Here is a 17,083-nt window from a genome sequence, read left to right as displayed (position 1 = left end):
CTTTTGGTGGGAAAGAAAAGTTTTGGCTTTCTACTTCTCCATCTTTATACAAAAAAATGTGGGAATCTTCTAAAGAAAGGAAGAAAACAATCAATTTCAATTTTTATATGAATATGTGTAGATCATGCAAAGAAGTAAAATTCCGATACATCGAATTACACGAAAGAAAAATACTTTCGAAACATATATACTTTCACATGAACACTGAGTTATACAAAAAACGCGTTTATCTGTTCAGTTTGTATTACAAACATTCGTTATGACTTGAATCAGATATTATTACAGGATTGCTACACAATATGGTAAATGAAAGAGGTAAAATTTCACTTACATGGAACTGGTAGACATCCGAGGTTTCGCCGTAAAACACTTTATCAGCTCTACAGTACCAAATCTGGATAACATTATAAGAAAAACACTCAATTCATTCATAAAATCACGACTTTATGTCACGAATGAGTTAATCTACTCATGTCATCGATGACAGTTCACAATGACATTCATTAGCTTATTTGAATCAATCCCGGCTACAGGAATCTTGTTTAAATTGATTTTTGCATGAAGATGTAGAAGCAGAAAGCCAAAGTCTGTTTTTCACAAAAATAAAATTTCCCCTAAAAATATACCCCTTTCAGTTTAAACAAGATTCCTATGGCTGGGATTTAATCAAATTAGCGAATGAATATCATTACGTATTTTCAACGATGGCATGAGTAAATTAACTCATTCGTGACATGAAGTCGTAATTTTATGGATGAATTGAGTGGTTTTTCTTACAATGTTATCGAGATTTGATACTGAAAAGTTGCTAAGGCAAGTATCTTACGGCGAAAAATCGGATGTCTACCAGTGAGAATGACAGTGTTCCATATAAGTGAAATTTTTACCTTTCATTTAGTATATTGTGTAGGACTCCTGTGAATGATATCTGATTCAATTTCATAACGAATATTTGGAATGCAAACTGAATAGAGAAAAAAGTGTTTTTGATATATTCAGTGTTCATATGTAAATATTTGTTTGGAAAGTATTTTTCTTTCCTGTAATTCAATGTTTATATGACACTAGCTATTTCGAGAGGGCTTTTCTTTAGGTTTGTGTCTGAAAATTACTTTTTTGCATGATCTACAAATCTTTATATACAGTGCATTTCTTTAATGTCCCCCCCTTTCATTTTTTTAACGAGTCAACTCAAAAAATTGAAATTTGGGATAATGAAATTAATGCATGAATACTTTATTTTGAAGTAAAACTGACAGATGAAACTTTCAAGATGGCGACTGGGCGCCATCTGGGAAAAAAATGTAATGGAAAGGGGGTCTTGTTACACATCATTTTGAAGCTCCTGACAAATACTTCACAACCCTAGAATATGAAGTCAATATCTTCACCTACAACAAAATGGCGAAGCATTCAATAATTTCCTGAAGACTAAACACATCAATATAGATATTTCTAGAAATATTCCTTTTTATCTGGCATATGACAATTCCAACAACCCGATAAGGATATTGAGTTATTTTTTTGTTTATAAAAACGACAAAAAATGTCAGTACGGCAATGAATATCATTGTTCAGTTAGAATATTCTCATTTAGTTTTCGGTTTCACTAATAGGAAGGTTCCACGACAACAATCCCGTTCGTTGGAAGAAAAACTTTAGGGGATTTTTATTTATGGTGCGACACGTTACTTTCACGAGACCGAAAGGATTTTCAATGAACATTTTCCGAATCGTCCTATCTGTAGGAAATATTTGAGGGAACTTGTATCCAAATTCACAACTACCGGTAGTGTAGGTACATAACAAGAATCCCCCAGGTCATCCGTCCATTCCGGAAGAACAGTGTGCTAGCCAGTGATGCACAATTAATAAACCAATATCAGTTATCACACAAATCTGTTTATTCATCACCCAATAATTAATATAATAACAATATAATAGTAAAGACGGTTCTCAACGTTTCTGGCTTTCTCCGTCGTCGGTCACCATTCAACTGCCTATCCGTAACCTCGTCCCTCACCGCGCTACATGAATCATCGCTGATTCACTCATCGATGCGTCTCCACAATCCCACCATTTTTTTCAGTTTAAGTGGTGTCAACTTCATCGGCGGTGTCTCTACATCAACTGGATCCGGGGGTATTGCTGTAGTTGGCTGGGGATTGGGAAATGATGTTCCTCCTGGAATTGTTTCATTTTGTTCTCCTGATGTCGTCTCTGGAACTGTTGACTCACACAAATCTGTCAATTTCTTAATGTAAGTCACTTGTCTTTTTAGGACTTATCCATTGTCGCTAGTTATCGTCACCTCGTTCCCCTATCTTTTCAGTACTGTGTATTATTCTTGTCCAAATCGAATAGTGAGCTTATGCCCCGGCACCAGGTTCTTCACCAGTACTTTGTCACCCTCCTTAACTTCCGTATCGCGAGCGTTTCTTGATGCATCCTCTCTCTCTTTCGCTTTTTTGTTTATTAATTGTGTCGTTATCTTGGGCTCCTTCATCAGTAGCCTCACGTACCAAGTCATTTATCGATGGAATTTTGTCCCGAATGTTTCTGTTGAATAGCAATTCTGATGGGGATTTTTCTGTGGTTCCATCAATGTGTATTTTTGTAATTTAGATCGATAGTTAAGTTTATTCGCATGATAGATCTGTAGACGTTTCAAAATTGCCATATTCATATGATCTACCTCCCCATTCACTTGTGGCCAGTACGGCATAGTTCTAATTAACGTGATGTTGTGTGTACAAAAATCTTTAAATTCTTGGCTAGCAAACTGAGGTCCATTGTCTGCTCTGACTGAAGTTGGAATTCCTAAGCGGGAAAATATCTCGGATAGGTGACTTATAATTACGGCTGATGTTGTCGATTTCAGAAATTCAATTTCTCGATACCGTGAACAGAAGTCTATAACGAATATTTGTTCATGGTTGGGTAACGGCCCCATTAGGACAATTAGGACAATGGCCTATCAGGAAACTTTTGTCTCGACATCGGCGGAGGCTTATCTGGAAGTGCAACCAGTGCACAGTCAAGGCATTCCTTATCAAAGCGCTCGGCTTGTCTGTCGATCAGAGGCCACCAGACTTTGGCCCTCAACCTACGTTTCATTACCGTCTCGCCTGGGTGTCCTTCATGTGCAAGTTGTAATGCGATCCACGCCAACGTGATCTCAAAGATATTTGAAAGACTGGAATCTGTTACTCAGATGTCGTCAATACCAGATAACGTGACAACTTTATCATCAGCTACATGCACGATATGATATGACCTCCAAGAGATTTCAAAGACTAGATCCATTTCCGTCTAAAACACATATTAGCTCTAGAACTTGAACTTGGTAGCCAGGCGTCGTTATCCGCTTCGATATTTGTTAATAGTAATGATACACTGATACACATCATCGTGGTTAGATATTAGTGCTACAGTATCACTTTTCTTCGCTTGATTTTTCATGTTGTTTTTCTTTTAGAGCATTGTCTCCCTAGTGACCTATAAGCTTTTAGGTATATGTCACATTTCGTTTTTTGTTTCAAATCCTATATTTTATGTTCCTCCATATTCTTTCTCTCATCTTACTGCTTCAAATAAAGAGACTCTTTGGAATGCCAATGAATCTTTTCTGACTTGTCTGTTACACTTGAAGACTGAACCGTTTGGTCCACACTTCCGCAGCAGCCTGTCAATTTACTGAAGGAGTAATTCCGTATTTGAAAAAAAGTTAAGGTGGCCTTCATTGAACGAAACGTTTTTGCAAAAATTTCATGATACCAAATGAAAGTGTGTATGAAATACTGTAAAAAAATTCTTGCGTTTGTTTCTATTTTGAAATCACGAAAACAAAAATCAAAATATATTTATTTTCTTCTGATACCATTTTCAATTAAAGTGCACCGTTTGATAGATCTTTGAAATACACAACTTCTTTGTAATTTAGCCAACTTAACTTTAAAGGTTTTCAGGATCCTGCTCAAAAAACCAGTCTCTATAGAAGGTTATTATTTCAAAATAGTTAATTGAAAAGCCTCCTATGTATCAATACTAGATTCACAAAAATTTGTCAATAATTGTTTGAATAATTTCTTTTCCCACTTTGGTATATGGTTGAAACCTTCCCAATTTTAATTTTATCTGGATTTGTTTAATTTTAGAAAGTATTGGAAATAATATAAAATGAAATTGACTTTAGTTCTGTTAAGACTGTTTTTACAATTCTTACAGGGATTTCATCTAGTCAGATGCTTAGGATTCTTAGGATTTAATTGATCAATAATATTCTTTATTTCAGATACACAAAAATCGGCTCCAAACCATATATGAAAGTCATATTAGGAATAATATTAGTTTTTGTCATATTAGGAATAATATTTGACAGTCTATTGTCTATTACCTATTATAACAAAATGTTAATTAACTGTCTCATAGAATTCAGGCCAAATCATCAATTATTATACTGTTCAAATTCAGATTTTCAACATTTTCGTTCTCATTAGTTGAATTATACAGTAAAAAATTTATACCTTTCCACAATGATTTTGGGATTGAGTTGCTGATGCTGGTAACATTCATATTTTTTTATATCCATAGATTTTCAAACTATAGAAAAAAATGAAACTTTCTATGTTTTTTACCACTTTTATTTGTAATTATAATAGTTACTGCAATTTTGTCCTATATGAACATTTTCAAACTTATTCAATAAAACTGAAAATAAATAATGTTAGCCCTTATATTAACTGAACACCACTGTAGGTAATAACAGCAGTAGGTACTTAACTCAATTGATTACCTGAATTTTATTTATGTGTTACAATGTTGTTACGCTAATTTTATAACCAGTGATCATTAAGCAGGTTACATCTGCAATGCTTATGAATTTCCAAGGATTCTAAATAATTGATTTTCCAACCTTTGCTTGCACAGTGCAAAATGTCCAAATTCTTTTGATGGAAATAAATGAAAGTAGTAAAAAAACATAGAAAGTGTCCTTTCTCATGATAATAACCTACCACATAGTAACGGTTCATCAATTACTAAACCATGGGATTTTTTACAAGTGTATTTTTGTATGAACGTTAATCAAGTTTCCGATAAATGTTCATAAGCATTATTGGGATTTAGATGAAGGAGAGTTGTATTAATATGGTTTGCTAATTTTTCAAGGAGAAAATTCTGAAAAGTGGAAAATTTTATTCCATTTGTTGAATTGAAAATCGAAACAGCACATCTACAAATTATTCATTTGATAAAAAAATCAACCTGCAATTTTAATACAATAATACTGACCATGTTCAAATAAACTAGCTCATTTAATAGTCTTTTAAACTTTGTAGTTTCAAAGCCAAATTCAAATGTAATCTCGTAAAATATACTAACTTCTGCGCCACAAAATTATCTCTTGATTTCAATGTCTTCTTCAAACTGAAGAATGAAAATTTATAATCGAAAATGTAATACCTAATATGTATAAGTAGGTATTTCTTGCACATTACCAAAATAATTGAAACAAATGAAAATCAAACATCTACAAATCATTAGTACTAATATTGAACAAGTATATTTTCACCCAAAACCCAATAATAGTTTAAGAACTTTTTGTCGGTGGCAAGCAAACTAAGTGTATAAATGAGAGTTCAAGAACTTGTTAACATAACAGTTTGTTTATTCTATACATTTAGCATGTGGTTTCATACAATTGATAATATACCTAGTCAACTCTGAATTCTTCATCTGCTGTTCTAAGCGTTTGAAATTCCTCTCCAAGTAAGGAAGAGCTGCTTCCAGCAAAGAAGTCAATCCCACAGGTCTGAAATCTCCCTCTTGCAAATCTTTCATCAAAATATTCATCACTAATATTCCAGAATGACAATTCTTTCCATTCATATTCCAATTGATTGCCATCTTGAACAGGCTTTCCTTTTGATCATTTCGCAATTTTTTTATGGTTTCTGCCAAATCACTATCGGAATTCTTCACACTTTGTAAAATCATCAATACTTGCCGAGGTCTATCCAATTTCAATGCCAACTTCAGTGCTTTGAGGAAATTTTCTTCCATCAAGTAATTATTTAATTTTTGTTCTTGTTTAGCCAACTCTTCAGCTTCTTCTATACGTTTCAATCTCACTTCTTGAGTAACATCCTTCCACTTGATTAGAACTGAATCGCTACCCCCTGTTACAAAAGCAGTTTCATCTTGTTTGATTGCTAAGGCCCATATTCGAGCACTGTGTTGATCTAGGGTGCATACACATTCAGATGTCTTAATGGAAAATAACTTCAACAAACCATCAGCCCCTGCACTCAATATTTGCATGCCAGATGCAATAAATTCTGCCCTAATCACACTAGCGTCGTGCCCTTGGAATGTTTTCAGACAACTTAGATCTGCCACAGACCACAACTTAACCGTGCAATCAGCCGATGAGGTTACAACAACTTGATCGACTGGAGAAAATCGAATTGACCATACTCCCCTCTTGTGACCTTTTAAAATGCCTACCAATTCCAGTGATGTTGTCCAAATCTTGGCAGTCTTGTCTTGAGAAGCTGTTGCTATAATCTTATCATTTGGAGATACTGCCACAGAGTTGATATCCTTTTCATGAGCTATTGTAGTATGAGAGCAGTAGAGACTATTGTTTTTCTTTGGTTCAGTGGGGATTTCCCACATTTTCAAGCATGTATCTTGACTTGCTGAGACAGCAAAATTACAAGTCGTCTGACTAAAATTAACTGAACCTACAGATGCACCATGCCGTAAACCAATTCCTATACAGCTCATTGAATTTGTAGAACCTTCCAATAACCACAACCTGACAGTATTATCTTTTCCAGATGAAATCATTAGGTCAGGTCTTATTTTGTTAGTGCACAAAGACAATACTATATCAGTATGTCCCTTCAAGATTTGACAGTTCAAGGTAGTATTACAATACAATTTAATGTCGTTTGAATTTGTTGCTACAGCCAAGTGAGAATCATCTTTTCCAACATATGTGATATCCAGTATTTCATCTGAAAATCCTATGAACTGTTTCAGGCAAACAAATGATTTCAAATGATATATAATAATATTCTGATCAACTGTTACAAGTGCGAGAGCTTTCAACTTTCTGTGAAATTTTATATTTGATATGGCTAAACATCCTTCCTCGGAAGCAGGTGTCACCAAAGAATTTGTTTGAACAAATACTTCTTTGGATTTTGTAACATCCCACACTCTCACTACTCCTCTTTCACCAGCAGATGCTACGTAAATACTGCTGGGATCAGATTTAAAATCAGGAAGTTGAAATTTTTTTGGTAAGCTCACTATAACTTCTACTGCTTCTTGTACTGGTAAAGTTTTTAATGGAACAGGGTTTCCAAATTCCCAGAGTATCAACACCTTGTCTCTGGCACAACTAATGAAATGTTGGTTATCATGACTGAATACTACAGAAGTTACTTTACTGTAATGTGCATTATAGACACATTTCAACTCCCCTTTATTGAGTTCATAACAGTTAATTTTGCCATCATCTCCTGATGCAAAGATGAAATCATCAATGGGATGATATTCCACAACATTAATAACACCCTGACAACCTTTCAAACTAAGAATGCAAGCTTGATACTGCAGATCCCATATCCTGACAATGCTATCAGATCCACCACTTGCCAATTTATTATCTTTTAGTGCTAATTTCGCTATGGGGCCAAGATGAATATATTTCCACATTTTTTCAATTTCTCCATTTTGATTCCATAACTTGAGTAAACCACTTTTGTGTGAAGACACAGTTTGTTGTCCATTTGTTGTAAATGTCTGTATTGAGTCTGCATCTTCAGAGTTTTCTTCGCCAATTGTTTTTGAAACCACACCATTTTCTGTATTCAATAAGGAAATATTCGAATTGTTTTGGCAATAAAGGGTATCTTCAAACCACTCCACATTGCCTCCTGTATAGAAAGCTCCATGTTTTGATTCCAGTTCAAACCTGAAATATCAAATATCATCAGTTCATAATACATAAATAGAATATTGAGTAGATGGTTACTTTCTGGAGAGCTTCAATTGTTTTAATCCACTTGGAAGTGAATGGATCATAGTCATCAAGATAAATATACCTTGTCAATGATTATATATTTCAAAAATATCGAAAATATTTATTAAAATAGAGATATATCGTCTGATAGTGTGTTGAATAAAATAGGACCATAATAATTTTTCGAAAAACGGCAGTAATTTAGTATCTGTTGTGATTGTCTGGAGTTATATGAATGAAAATGATTTAGATATGAGTGAGGATTTTTTTTTACATAATTCATACACAAATAGACTTGAAGAGATGGTAATGTAAACATTTTAACCTAGTGTAAAACTAACTCGCAAAACTTTTCTTTGTAGTCCAAACACTCTCTTGTAGTCCAAACACTCTCTAGTGCCCCCAGAATAATAAATCATAAGAGATATGGGACATAAAAAGTGAATGATAAGCAGTGATAATGGTTTCAATTGATGAAAAGTCCATTGAACTTCTTATAACATAAATGCTCATTGCCAATTTTTTGCAAATAAAATCTACATGTTTTTCCCAAGAGAGCTTTGGATCCATTTGAAATCCAAGAAATATGATCAATTCATTTTGGTCTAAAGGCAGTTGTTTGTGTGTAAAAAAGGAATGTTGCGCTTCATAAGTATTTAATTTTAATTTATTATTTGTCAGCCATCTATCAGCATTTGATTCTGCTATTTTCATTACTTCAACTATAACCTCGTAGTTTGTATTTCGGAGCTTTAAAGATGTGTCGTCAGCAAATTGCGTAATTTCGGAGTCATCACCAGTCTTGAAATCAATCACATAAATCAAGTATAGAATTGGTCCCAAAACCGAACCTTTGTAGACTCGGTTTTTCATTTTTTTGATATCAGATGCCTTATAATTCGAAAAAACGTACTGTCTATGTTCCAATAGGTATGATCTAACTGTAATAATTGAATTTTCCTCGAATTTGAAGCACTCCAATTTTTTTAAGCAGGATTTCATGTGACACACAATCGAATGCCGCCTGAAGATCGCAGAACACTGTTCGTGTGTGGACATATTTCTGAAATCCTATGACGATTTTATCTACCAGCTGCATTACAGCGTCTGGGGTGATTTTCTGTTCCAGAAACTATATTGGTAATCTGGAATGATGTTATGTACCTCAAGGTGTTCTACTGACTGCAATTTCAGAACAGCTTCAAATATTTTACGATTACGGTACAGTTTACACAATTCTTCGGCATTTTTTTCTTTTGGTATTGATATCGCTTTCGTAATTTTAAGGCAATCAGGAAAAGTTCTGGATTTTATTACTTCGTTTTGTTTGTTAAGGGTGTGATTATGATATTTTTGAATATTTTCATTGAAAAGAGGGTAGAGTTAACGACTCATTAGCCTCAAATGATTATTTACATGATACCATGTGCCTCACTTCACAAAGATAGCAAATAGGACGCTTTTGTACCTAAATTTGTAACTTGTGTCGCTGTACCTAATTCATTTGCAAAATAACTTGCATATTAACTTGGATAATGCCTTGATCATTCAGATTTGAGTACAACTAAAAAAAAAACAACCCAACTGAAACTTTCATCTAACGACATTGAATTAGAAGGAGGATTATTATATCAATTTAAAAAAATCATTCAATCTCCAGCCAAATACTTTTTTCGTCAAATATCCTACACTGTATAAATGACTGCACCAAATTTTACTAAACATAAACAAAAATCTGAAATTGATTTTTAAAAACTAGTCAAAACCAAAACACACGTTTATGTAACATAACCTCAAATAATCCAGTACTATTTACTATTGATTGGTAATATTAAAAATTTCTTGAATGTTAAAAATTAAGAATACTTACGCTTCTTTCACTCTCAATTTAGACCCCATTCTGCGGTGATTGTATTGAATTAACTATAGGTAAGATCCAATATCTCAATAACCTGCCACTTGAATATCACACATCTGACTCCTCTGAGTGCAAGTTACCAACTATTCTATATTTCTAAAATTCTACAGGTACCAGGTATTCTACGAATGGCAATGCCACTACTACTTTAATTTTCTTATAAGTATCACCTACCATTGCAGATCAATTTAATAATGAATGTGATTATCAAATATTTACATTGTCCTGCAAGAGTAAAATTAAGGCTTTTAAGTGGAACAGTTTTGAATAAAGAGGTATCAAAGGATGGAAATTATACCCCTGTTTATAAATTCCCATATATAAGACCTTTAGCAGTGGTAAATAGATTAAAATTGTACCAAACAATTCTGACAGCCACAAGTGTACCAGCAGTAGCAATTATGACACAAATGAACTATGTTGATGTGGATGCTTTAAAAGCTACATGCTTTCTAGGTAACTTCTCTTATTCACTTTCTCAAAACAAATTTGAACTTTAATTCATTTGTAGGTCTTTCAGGATGCATTACACTTTACGGTTTAGGATTCCTAACAAGCAAGTTCATAGGCTTCATTTATTATAATGAAGAAAAGGATGTGGCAAAAGTAGCCTATGTGGACTTTTGGGGAAGAAGGAGGGATCTTGAAATACCTGCAAGTGATGTGATTCCAATAAACGAACTCCCACATTCGTATATGGATGGTTTGTTCCTCACATTCAGAAGATATTCAACTAAACAAACACTTCGACTCAATATGCAATATGGAATTATATTAGATAAAGAAAAGATCAGTAAAATATTGTAGATTTTTTAATATTCATTTGTTGAAACTATTGAAAATATAAATATTTCAACTCCATCTGTAATGGGCGTAGGCTCTATTTGCCTCACATTGTCTATGTAGATCTTGTTTCTTTTTCACAACCCTTCCTGTGTCATTTGAGGCATCAATCAACTCCCGAGCTAATTGCAAATGAAATCTAACTGGTTTCTCCTTATCCTTGGCAGCAGCTATAAGCCATTTCATTGATAAAAACTGAGCTCTTCTGTCTGTGATGGGTACTGGAACCTGCAAACATTTGATTACAGCAAACTTTGATGTATACAAGTGAAAATCAAGCTCAGACCTGATACCTCACTCCTCCCCTCTTGATGGGCGTTAACTGAAGAATGGGTTTGCAGTTCTCCACTGCTTTGTGAAAAATCACTTTGGGATCGAGTTCAATATTTTGTTTGTCTTCTTCGCTTTTGGCCTTATGGTATTTTTCCAGCTGAAGTCTTTTTACACTTTCTAAGGACTGTTCAACAACAGTTCTTGCTAGTAATTTATTGCCATGTTTCATACAGTAATTAATAAATAAACTGCAAATAAAAAGTTTCAAACATATAAATGACTCGTTTTAGTTGAACTCACTTAACAAGATCATCATGTGCCAAAGAGCTAGTTTGATCATTCATTGCCGCTTTAGTTGGATGGTGGATTAATTTCTGTGCTTCGCCACTTTTGAACAATTCTTCCTGAACATCCTTTCTGTATACAGGCTGTATGTAATAACTAGGATACTGGGACATTTTATTGAACTGAAGTGAACTGAAAAATTACATATACCCATTCAAGTACAAGACAAATATGACATAGATTTAAAGTGCCTTGCTAAATCACAAAGAATTACCGTACCTCAATACCTGTGTGTTTGATTTGCATAGCTGAATTATTCCGAGGAATTTGTTCATGCATGCCATTTTGAATATTTGCTTTATTATTCAAAGTATAATCAAAAAATTCTTATAAAAATTTTTTATTTTACTACCTAACTTTAACCTATTTATATTGACATTTGATCTTCTTCTTTGTTATTTTTTTCGATTCCGGGTCAATTCGTCAAGATCAAAAGGTTATCTACGAAAAAATTCACCTCACCACATGTTAGGTGACTAGAGACAACTGCCATTGAATACCGAAGACACTACCTAACGAGTAGATATTTATATAAAAGAGTAAGTAAATTCATAGGTACAACCAAAGAATCTGAACGAAGTTCTGCGAGTTTTTCGAAACAGAAGGAAGGCATATTTTTGAGTTTCATTCTAAATATTGCAACGAAAAACAATCATCAGAAAATGATAATTTAGAATGTGGAATGTTTCTACTAACGAGAATCAAGTAGTTTTCATTAAAGAGCTCTGAAACAACGCATTTTAAACTTATCATTTCAACCTTTTGCTTTAAAAAATTATTTAAATACTTAAACAAGACGAATGAAATAATGCATTCAACATTTAAAGGGATTCGTTTCAATTTCACCATTTGGCAACATCGCTTATAGCTAATAAAGGACAATGAATCTGTTATCTGTATGAGACAAACAAAAATGACATATTTCAGAGGCGTGCTGTTCTGTTTACTTATTTTCCGAGTTGCGAGACATTCTGTGACATATGACATTTTGTGTACCTAACCTATCTTCCTCTATATAAATAAATAACAAAACAACTGTTGTTTATGTGGCTTGTGGAGGTGGTATTGAACTATAATTCATATTTCGCCTTAATTGTTGATTTATAAAGATAATTTTTCTTTTTTAAAGTAGAATATCTAGGTACGTATACATTATTTCAACTTGATATAGGCGCTGTTGCCAATATGTGAATTAGAAACAAATCCCTTTAAAAATTAAAACCCAACATTTTAAACATCAATTTGAATACTTTTCGAAGTGAATTTGAAAAACTCATGAATTAAGTTCAACTTTATTTTGTTCAAACTTGCTTTGCTGTAATAACCCAAATTGAGGAACATTCCATTGATATCTATGAATATCATAAGCACAAAACGCATCAACGGGAAAGTGGCAACGTATTACTGCCAACACCGCTGATGATATCCTGTTATGAGCGAAACGCTACCCAGCCCATATAACTAGAGTTCGAATATCAAAAATTTGACTTCAATCTCGAAATTTTCACCCTATATGGTCTTTCCGAAAATATTAGTTATTAAAAAGCTATATAAATATCCTATTGAAATAATAAGTTCATCCTCAGATTCTTTGTAACTATATTTTCCGGCCCAAAACAGTGAGACACGTCTAAGTTTTCATCATAAGTCATACGTCATATTATGGCGTATAGTGCGACTTTTAACAATATTCTTGTAATAATTGAAGATTAGCGTCACTCCAGTATCGACAGTTGTGTCTATTCACCTTGTCAATCGAATAAAACAATCAATAATCAGAAACATACATAAAGTACTTCAATTTTTTTCCGTTTTATTATGTCGTTAAAATATTCACAGAATATCACGCGGCGGTTAATGCACCAATTTTATTGGGTAGGGTATTTTTAAGATACTCCAAATTATGAGAACAGTATTATTCTGATACCAAATGTGTTAGCGACCTTATTCAAAAAGTATTACCATCCATTTCAACAAAATCGCAACTTATACCTTTTCACCACTCACATTGTGAGACGAAATTTGTTTCAAGTGATGTAAGTTTTAGAAAGAGAGAATGTTTGTACTGTACTATTTTCATTAGAAGGACGTATCTATAAAAATGCAAAACAAAAACAACGTCATACCTTCCACTCAAATCTAGTATGTCGGTGGAATTTGCGGGAAAAGTGATAGAGGTTCCATCATAACACAGTCACCACATAGCTCTCTTTGATATAACCTCAGATGTGTCTCGCGGCTTTTAGCTACTGAATATGTTTACGAATAATTTTAAGATGAACTCATTTCGTTAAGAGAACCAGAGTATATTTATCTATAGTTTTTCAACATTTTATATATAGTTTCGAAAAAATTGAAGACATATATGGGTGCATATTCAGTTTGTGTAATAAACAAATAGTTTTTGAATTATCCGTTCATGAATTCAAATACTAAATAACGATTGCAAAATTATTAGATTGAAGTCGAAATTTGAGGTTTGGACACAAATCTTTCAATACGAAATTTTGGGATAGGAGTCAAAATTTTGACATTGAAGTTGAGAGGTTGAAGTCAAAATTTTGGGTTTAGAGTCTGAATGTTGAGAATGAAGTTTCATGTTCGAAATAGTAATTTCGAGTTCAAAGTTGAAATTTACTTAAAACAAATTATAAAACTCTAAAATGGACCACTCAAACACCAACTACATATAACGAGTGGAATAGCGTAGATAAAAAATAAATGTGATATGATAAATGTGTTAAAGATGATATATGTCCCCATTATGTTATGTGTGAGTGTGTGTGTGTGAGTAATTTTGCAGTTTAATGAGGTGAATCAGAGGCGGTGTAAGGCGTGAGCGGTGTGGGTATTTAACTAAAGGTATTTAACTCTACGGCGCACGAAAGCATATGAATGAAAAATTCTTGAAAATATTTTTTTTCTGATAAACTATGTTGAATTATAAAATAATTATTTAAAAAACTCTCATCTTTATCGTTTCTAATAATTCGTTTTCATTTAGTCTGGCAACAATACTTGGCGTTGAGAGGCAATCACGGGGAATCCCCAGTCAGAAACCTCGGGACTTCCCCTTAATAGAAAACCAATCAAAGTATCACATCCAGCCGCAATTTCCCTCCATGTTCCTATAGTATAATTTCTGATAGTATTTGATGTGAGAGTAAATAATAGTGTTAAATAGTTTCAAAACGATAACAAGTGTTTTATAAGTAGAAATTCTGATTGTGTCATGAAAAAAAATAATAGCATCTGTGTTCATTTTATTTGTCAAAAATAAGGTGAGAAGTATTCATTATTATACTCATATTTTTTATAGTTTTCGTTACAAAACATTACGTGATTGAAAATTATGTCTAGATATAATTTATTTCACTGGAATTGCTAGAATCCACCTTTTTTTCCGTTGTGTGTATTATATTGTATTAAACATATATTACGTGAAATATTGAAGTAGGTAATATACAAAGTAATATTATTATGTATTATATTCATTCAATTTTGATTCAAACTCATTAGTCCAATTCTTTATAAGTTAATTATAGGTACCTAAAGAAAGAGGAAATTACCATCAAATGTTATTAATATGTTTTCAACAGGTTACGGACACCATATTGGTACATTCTCTCTAATTTATCAATCATGTCAGGCTTAGGCACTAAAAGAGATAAGATAAAGCAAAAAAATGGGAATCTGGTTCAGCAAAAAAAATTTTGTTTCTTTAATTGAAGTGAGTAAATAACAGTGTCAGTGACTTTGACTAGGGTTTTAATACGGCGACCCAGATATTATTTTTTTTTATCACTTTTGAGTCGATTTTTTAAAATTTTGTTGTTTAATGTTCCAAAAAAGTACACAAGTAGAAGTTTTGGTGTTTCTTAATGAATAAAAAATTGTTTCATTCGATTTTTTTTCTTTATAAACCCTTCTTCTTGCATCACCAGAGGGCCTCGCGAAATGTACCTTGCCCATATTGAATTTAGATCTTGCACCGCCACTGAAGTGAATATATATCACGAAAAATGCACAGCTCCACAGAAGATTCAGAAATACATAGGAAAAGGAAAACCAAATTCAAAATCAGTAAACTGATCAGTGTGTTTTGCAGTGGGGACGAAACTGAGATAATTTTACCCATCAATATATGAAATATTTACATTTATTTATCAAATATCTAATCGATTTCTCTGTTTCCCCTTCAGTTTTGCGTTAAAGCTAACACATCTGGCAATAATAGTCTTATCGAATCGTAGGAAATTTGGAATATCAAATGAAAACACTTTCTGTTGGAGATTTTAGCCACATAACACAATTACATCTTGCAACTGAAACGCGTCTGGAATATGGCGAATGAACATAATCAACGATCCATTTACAGCGATGATACGCCATTCGGAGTAGACCCATTCTCATTATTTTTACTCCACTATTCCAAATGGAAAAAATCTATTACGCTATGATCGAGAATGTATTAGAAGTAGACCTATTCTCATTATTTTCACTCCACTATTCCAAATGGAAAAAAATCTATTACGCTTTGATCGAGAATGTACAGGAAAATTGTCAATCAGAAGCGAGAAAACTGTTGCCATTTCTATCATTCAAGATTCTTGCATCTTGACTTGACATCTGAGTGTCAACAGTCCTTTACACTTGTCACTATTGATAGAAAAAGCGAGTTCTTCAGTCAACAGAGAATTTCTGATAGATATTGCTTCAACCAATAGTAACACGCTAACTTTTCGCAGTACATAAATCCATTGGATTTTTTGGTGGAATCATCGGTGAATTCAAGAACTCGATTAAACTAAAAAGTTGAAATTCATGAAAGGGAAGTTTTGAGATGAAAATACAAAAAAGTGATTAATTGAGCGAGTTGAAAAAAATTCAAATAGCAAATTCCTTATGCAATATTTATATTGAAACAGAAAACAGGTGCATCATAATTATTCAAAAGAAAGTTGAGAGTTCAATTTTGTAATTATTTCATTTTCTCATAGTATTCTTTGATTTAATTAGTTGAGTATAAAAAATTATTGTTACTGGTACCATAAGTTTGTTTTTGAAGATGGCAAACAGATGCCAAATTATATAATACCGCACAATCCTCGTGCGAAGGGATTTCATTTTTGTACATAGGAAAACATAATTTTAGGTGTCAGCGAGACCCTGTCAATTGTCATAAGCACTTGATATTCATGTTATAAATCTACTCCGTGTTTTCCAATTTCTATTCCACTTTTTGTCTCTAATCTATTACATTTCTTCAAGAAGCTGTGTGCATATCGTAAATACATGACTTATATTGTTTTAGTTATCTTTTCTCTATTCTCTTTTCCACGAATGAGCACATTTTCTAAAAAAAGTGTTCATCGCAATGCAATAGATAAAAACTATGTTATATTCTCTAGGGATCCTCGGTACATAAAACACACTAGTTTTAATGATATTCAATAGTTTAATTAGGACACAGCTCTACATTTCAAGATTGTCGAAATGGACTCTTCGTCAAAAGATGACAATCTACTGTCAAAAAACATAGAACATGGAGCACGAAATACATGATATAACATACAACAAACTACGAAAGCGTAAAAGGGCCACAACATTCTATATTTCTCCACAATTCACACTTCTTGTAACTGTGAATTCACAGTTGTAACTGTGTA

General features: G+C 33.1%; 3 protein-coding genes across 8 annotated transcripts; 1 reads left to right on the top strand and 2 right to left on the bottom strand.

Moving 5' to 3' along the window:
• Nucleotides 1-5,647: 5,647 nt before the first annotated feature.
• On the bottom strand, nt 5,648-10,045 carry LOC111504070 (transducin beta-like protein 3). Of its 5 annotated transcripts, none has more exons than XM_023158551.2 (2): nt 9,906-10,045; nt 5,648-7,987 (listed from the first exon to the last, which is right to left on the bottom strand). In XM_023158551.2, the coding sequence occupies exons 1-2, from the start codon at nt 9,932-9,934 to the stop codon at nt 5,668-5,670; spliced, it is 2,349 nt and encodes a 782-aa protein (XP_023014319.2). In that variant the 5' UTR covers nt 9,935-10,045; the 3' UTR covers nt 5,648-5,667. The 5 variants fall into 5 exon arrangements, with proteins under 5 accessions (XP_023014319.2, XP_023014321.1, XP_023014322.1 ...); XM_023158553.2 differs by lacking the exon at nt 9,906-10,045 and adding an exon at nt 9,725-9,827; XM_023158554.2 differs by lacking the exon at nt 9,906-10,045 and adding an exon at nt 9,504-9,697.
• Nucleotides 10,046-10,147: 102 nt separating this feature from the next.
• On the top strand, nt 10,148-10,858 carry LOC111504072 (transmembrane protein 186). The gene is made up of 2 exons (XM_023158559.2): nt 10,148-10,409; nt 10,465-10,858. Exons 1-2 carry the CDS (start codon nt 10,148-10,150, stop codon nt 10,758-10,760), a joined length of 558 nt encoding a protein of 185 aa, XP_023014327.1. The 3' UTR covers nt 10,761-10,858.
• Nucleotides 10,753-11,899, bottom strand: mRpS7 (mitochondrial ribosomal protein S7). 2 transcript variants are annotated; one of them, XM_074179875.1, is made up of 4 exons: nt 11,877-11,899; nt 11,370-11,546; nt 11,083-11,317; nt 10,753-11,024 (listed from the first exon to the last, which is right to left on the bottom strand). In XM_074179875.1, the coding sequence occupies exons 1-4, from the start codon at nt 11,879-11,881 to the stop codon at nt 10,806-10,808; spliced, it is 636 nt and encodes a 211-aa protein (XP_074035976.1). In that variant the 5' UTR covers nt 11,882-11,899; the 3' UTR covers nt 10,753-10,805. The 2 variants fall into 2 exon arrangements, with proteins under 2 accessions (XP_074035976.1, XP_023014325.1); XM_023158557.2 differs by lacking the exon at nt 11,877-11,899 and adding an exon at nt 11,634-11,833.
• Nucleotides 11,900-17,083: the final 5,184 nt, after the last annotated feature.

This window comes from Leptinotarsa decemlineata, unplaced genomic scaffold (genome assembly GCF_025532065.1).
Source record: "Leptinotarsa decemlineata unplaced genomic scaffold, Ldec_3_MD MMD2_tig00026282_RagTag_RagTag, whole genome shotgun sequence".
NCBI lineage: Eukaryota > Metazoa > Arthropoda > Insecta > Coleoptera > Chrysomelidae > Leptinotarsa > Leptinotarsa decemlineata.
This window is presented reverse-complemented; position numbering and strand designations above follow the sequence as displayed.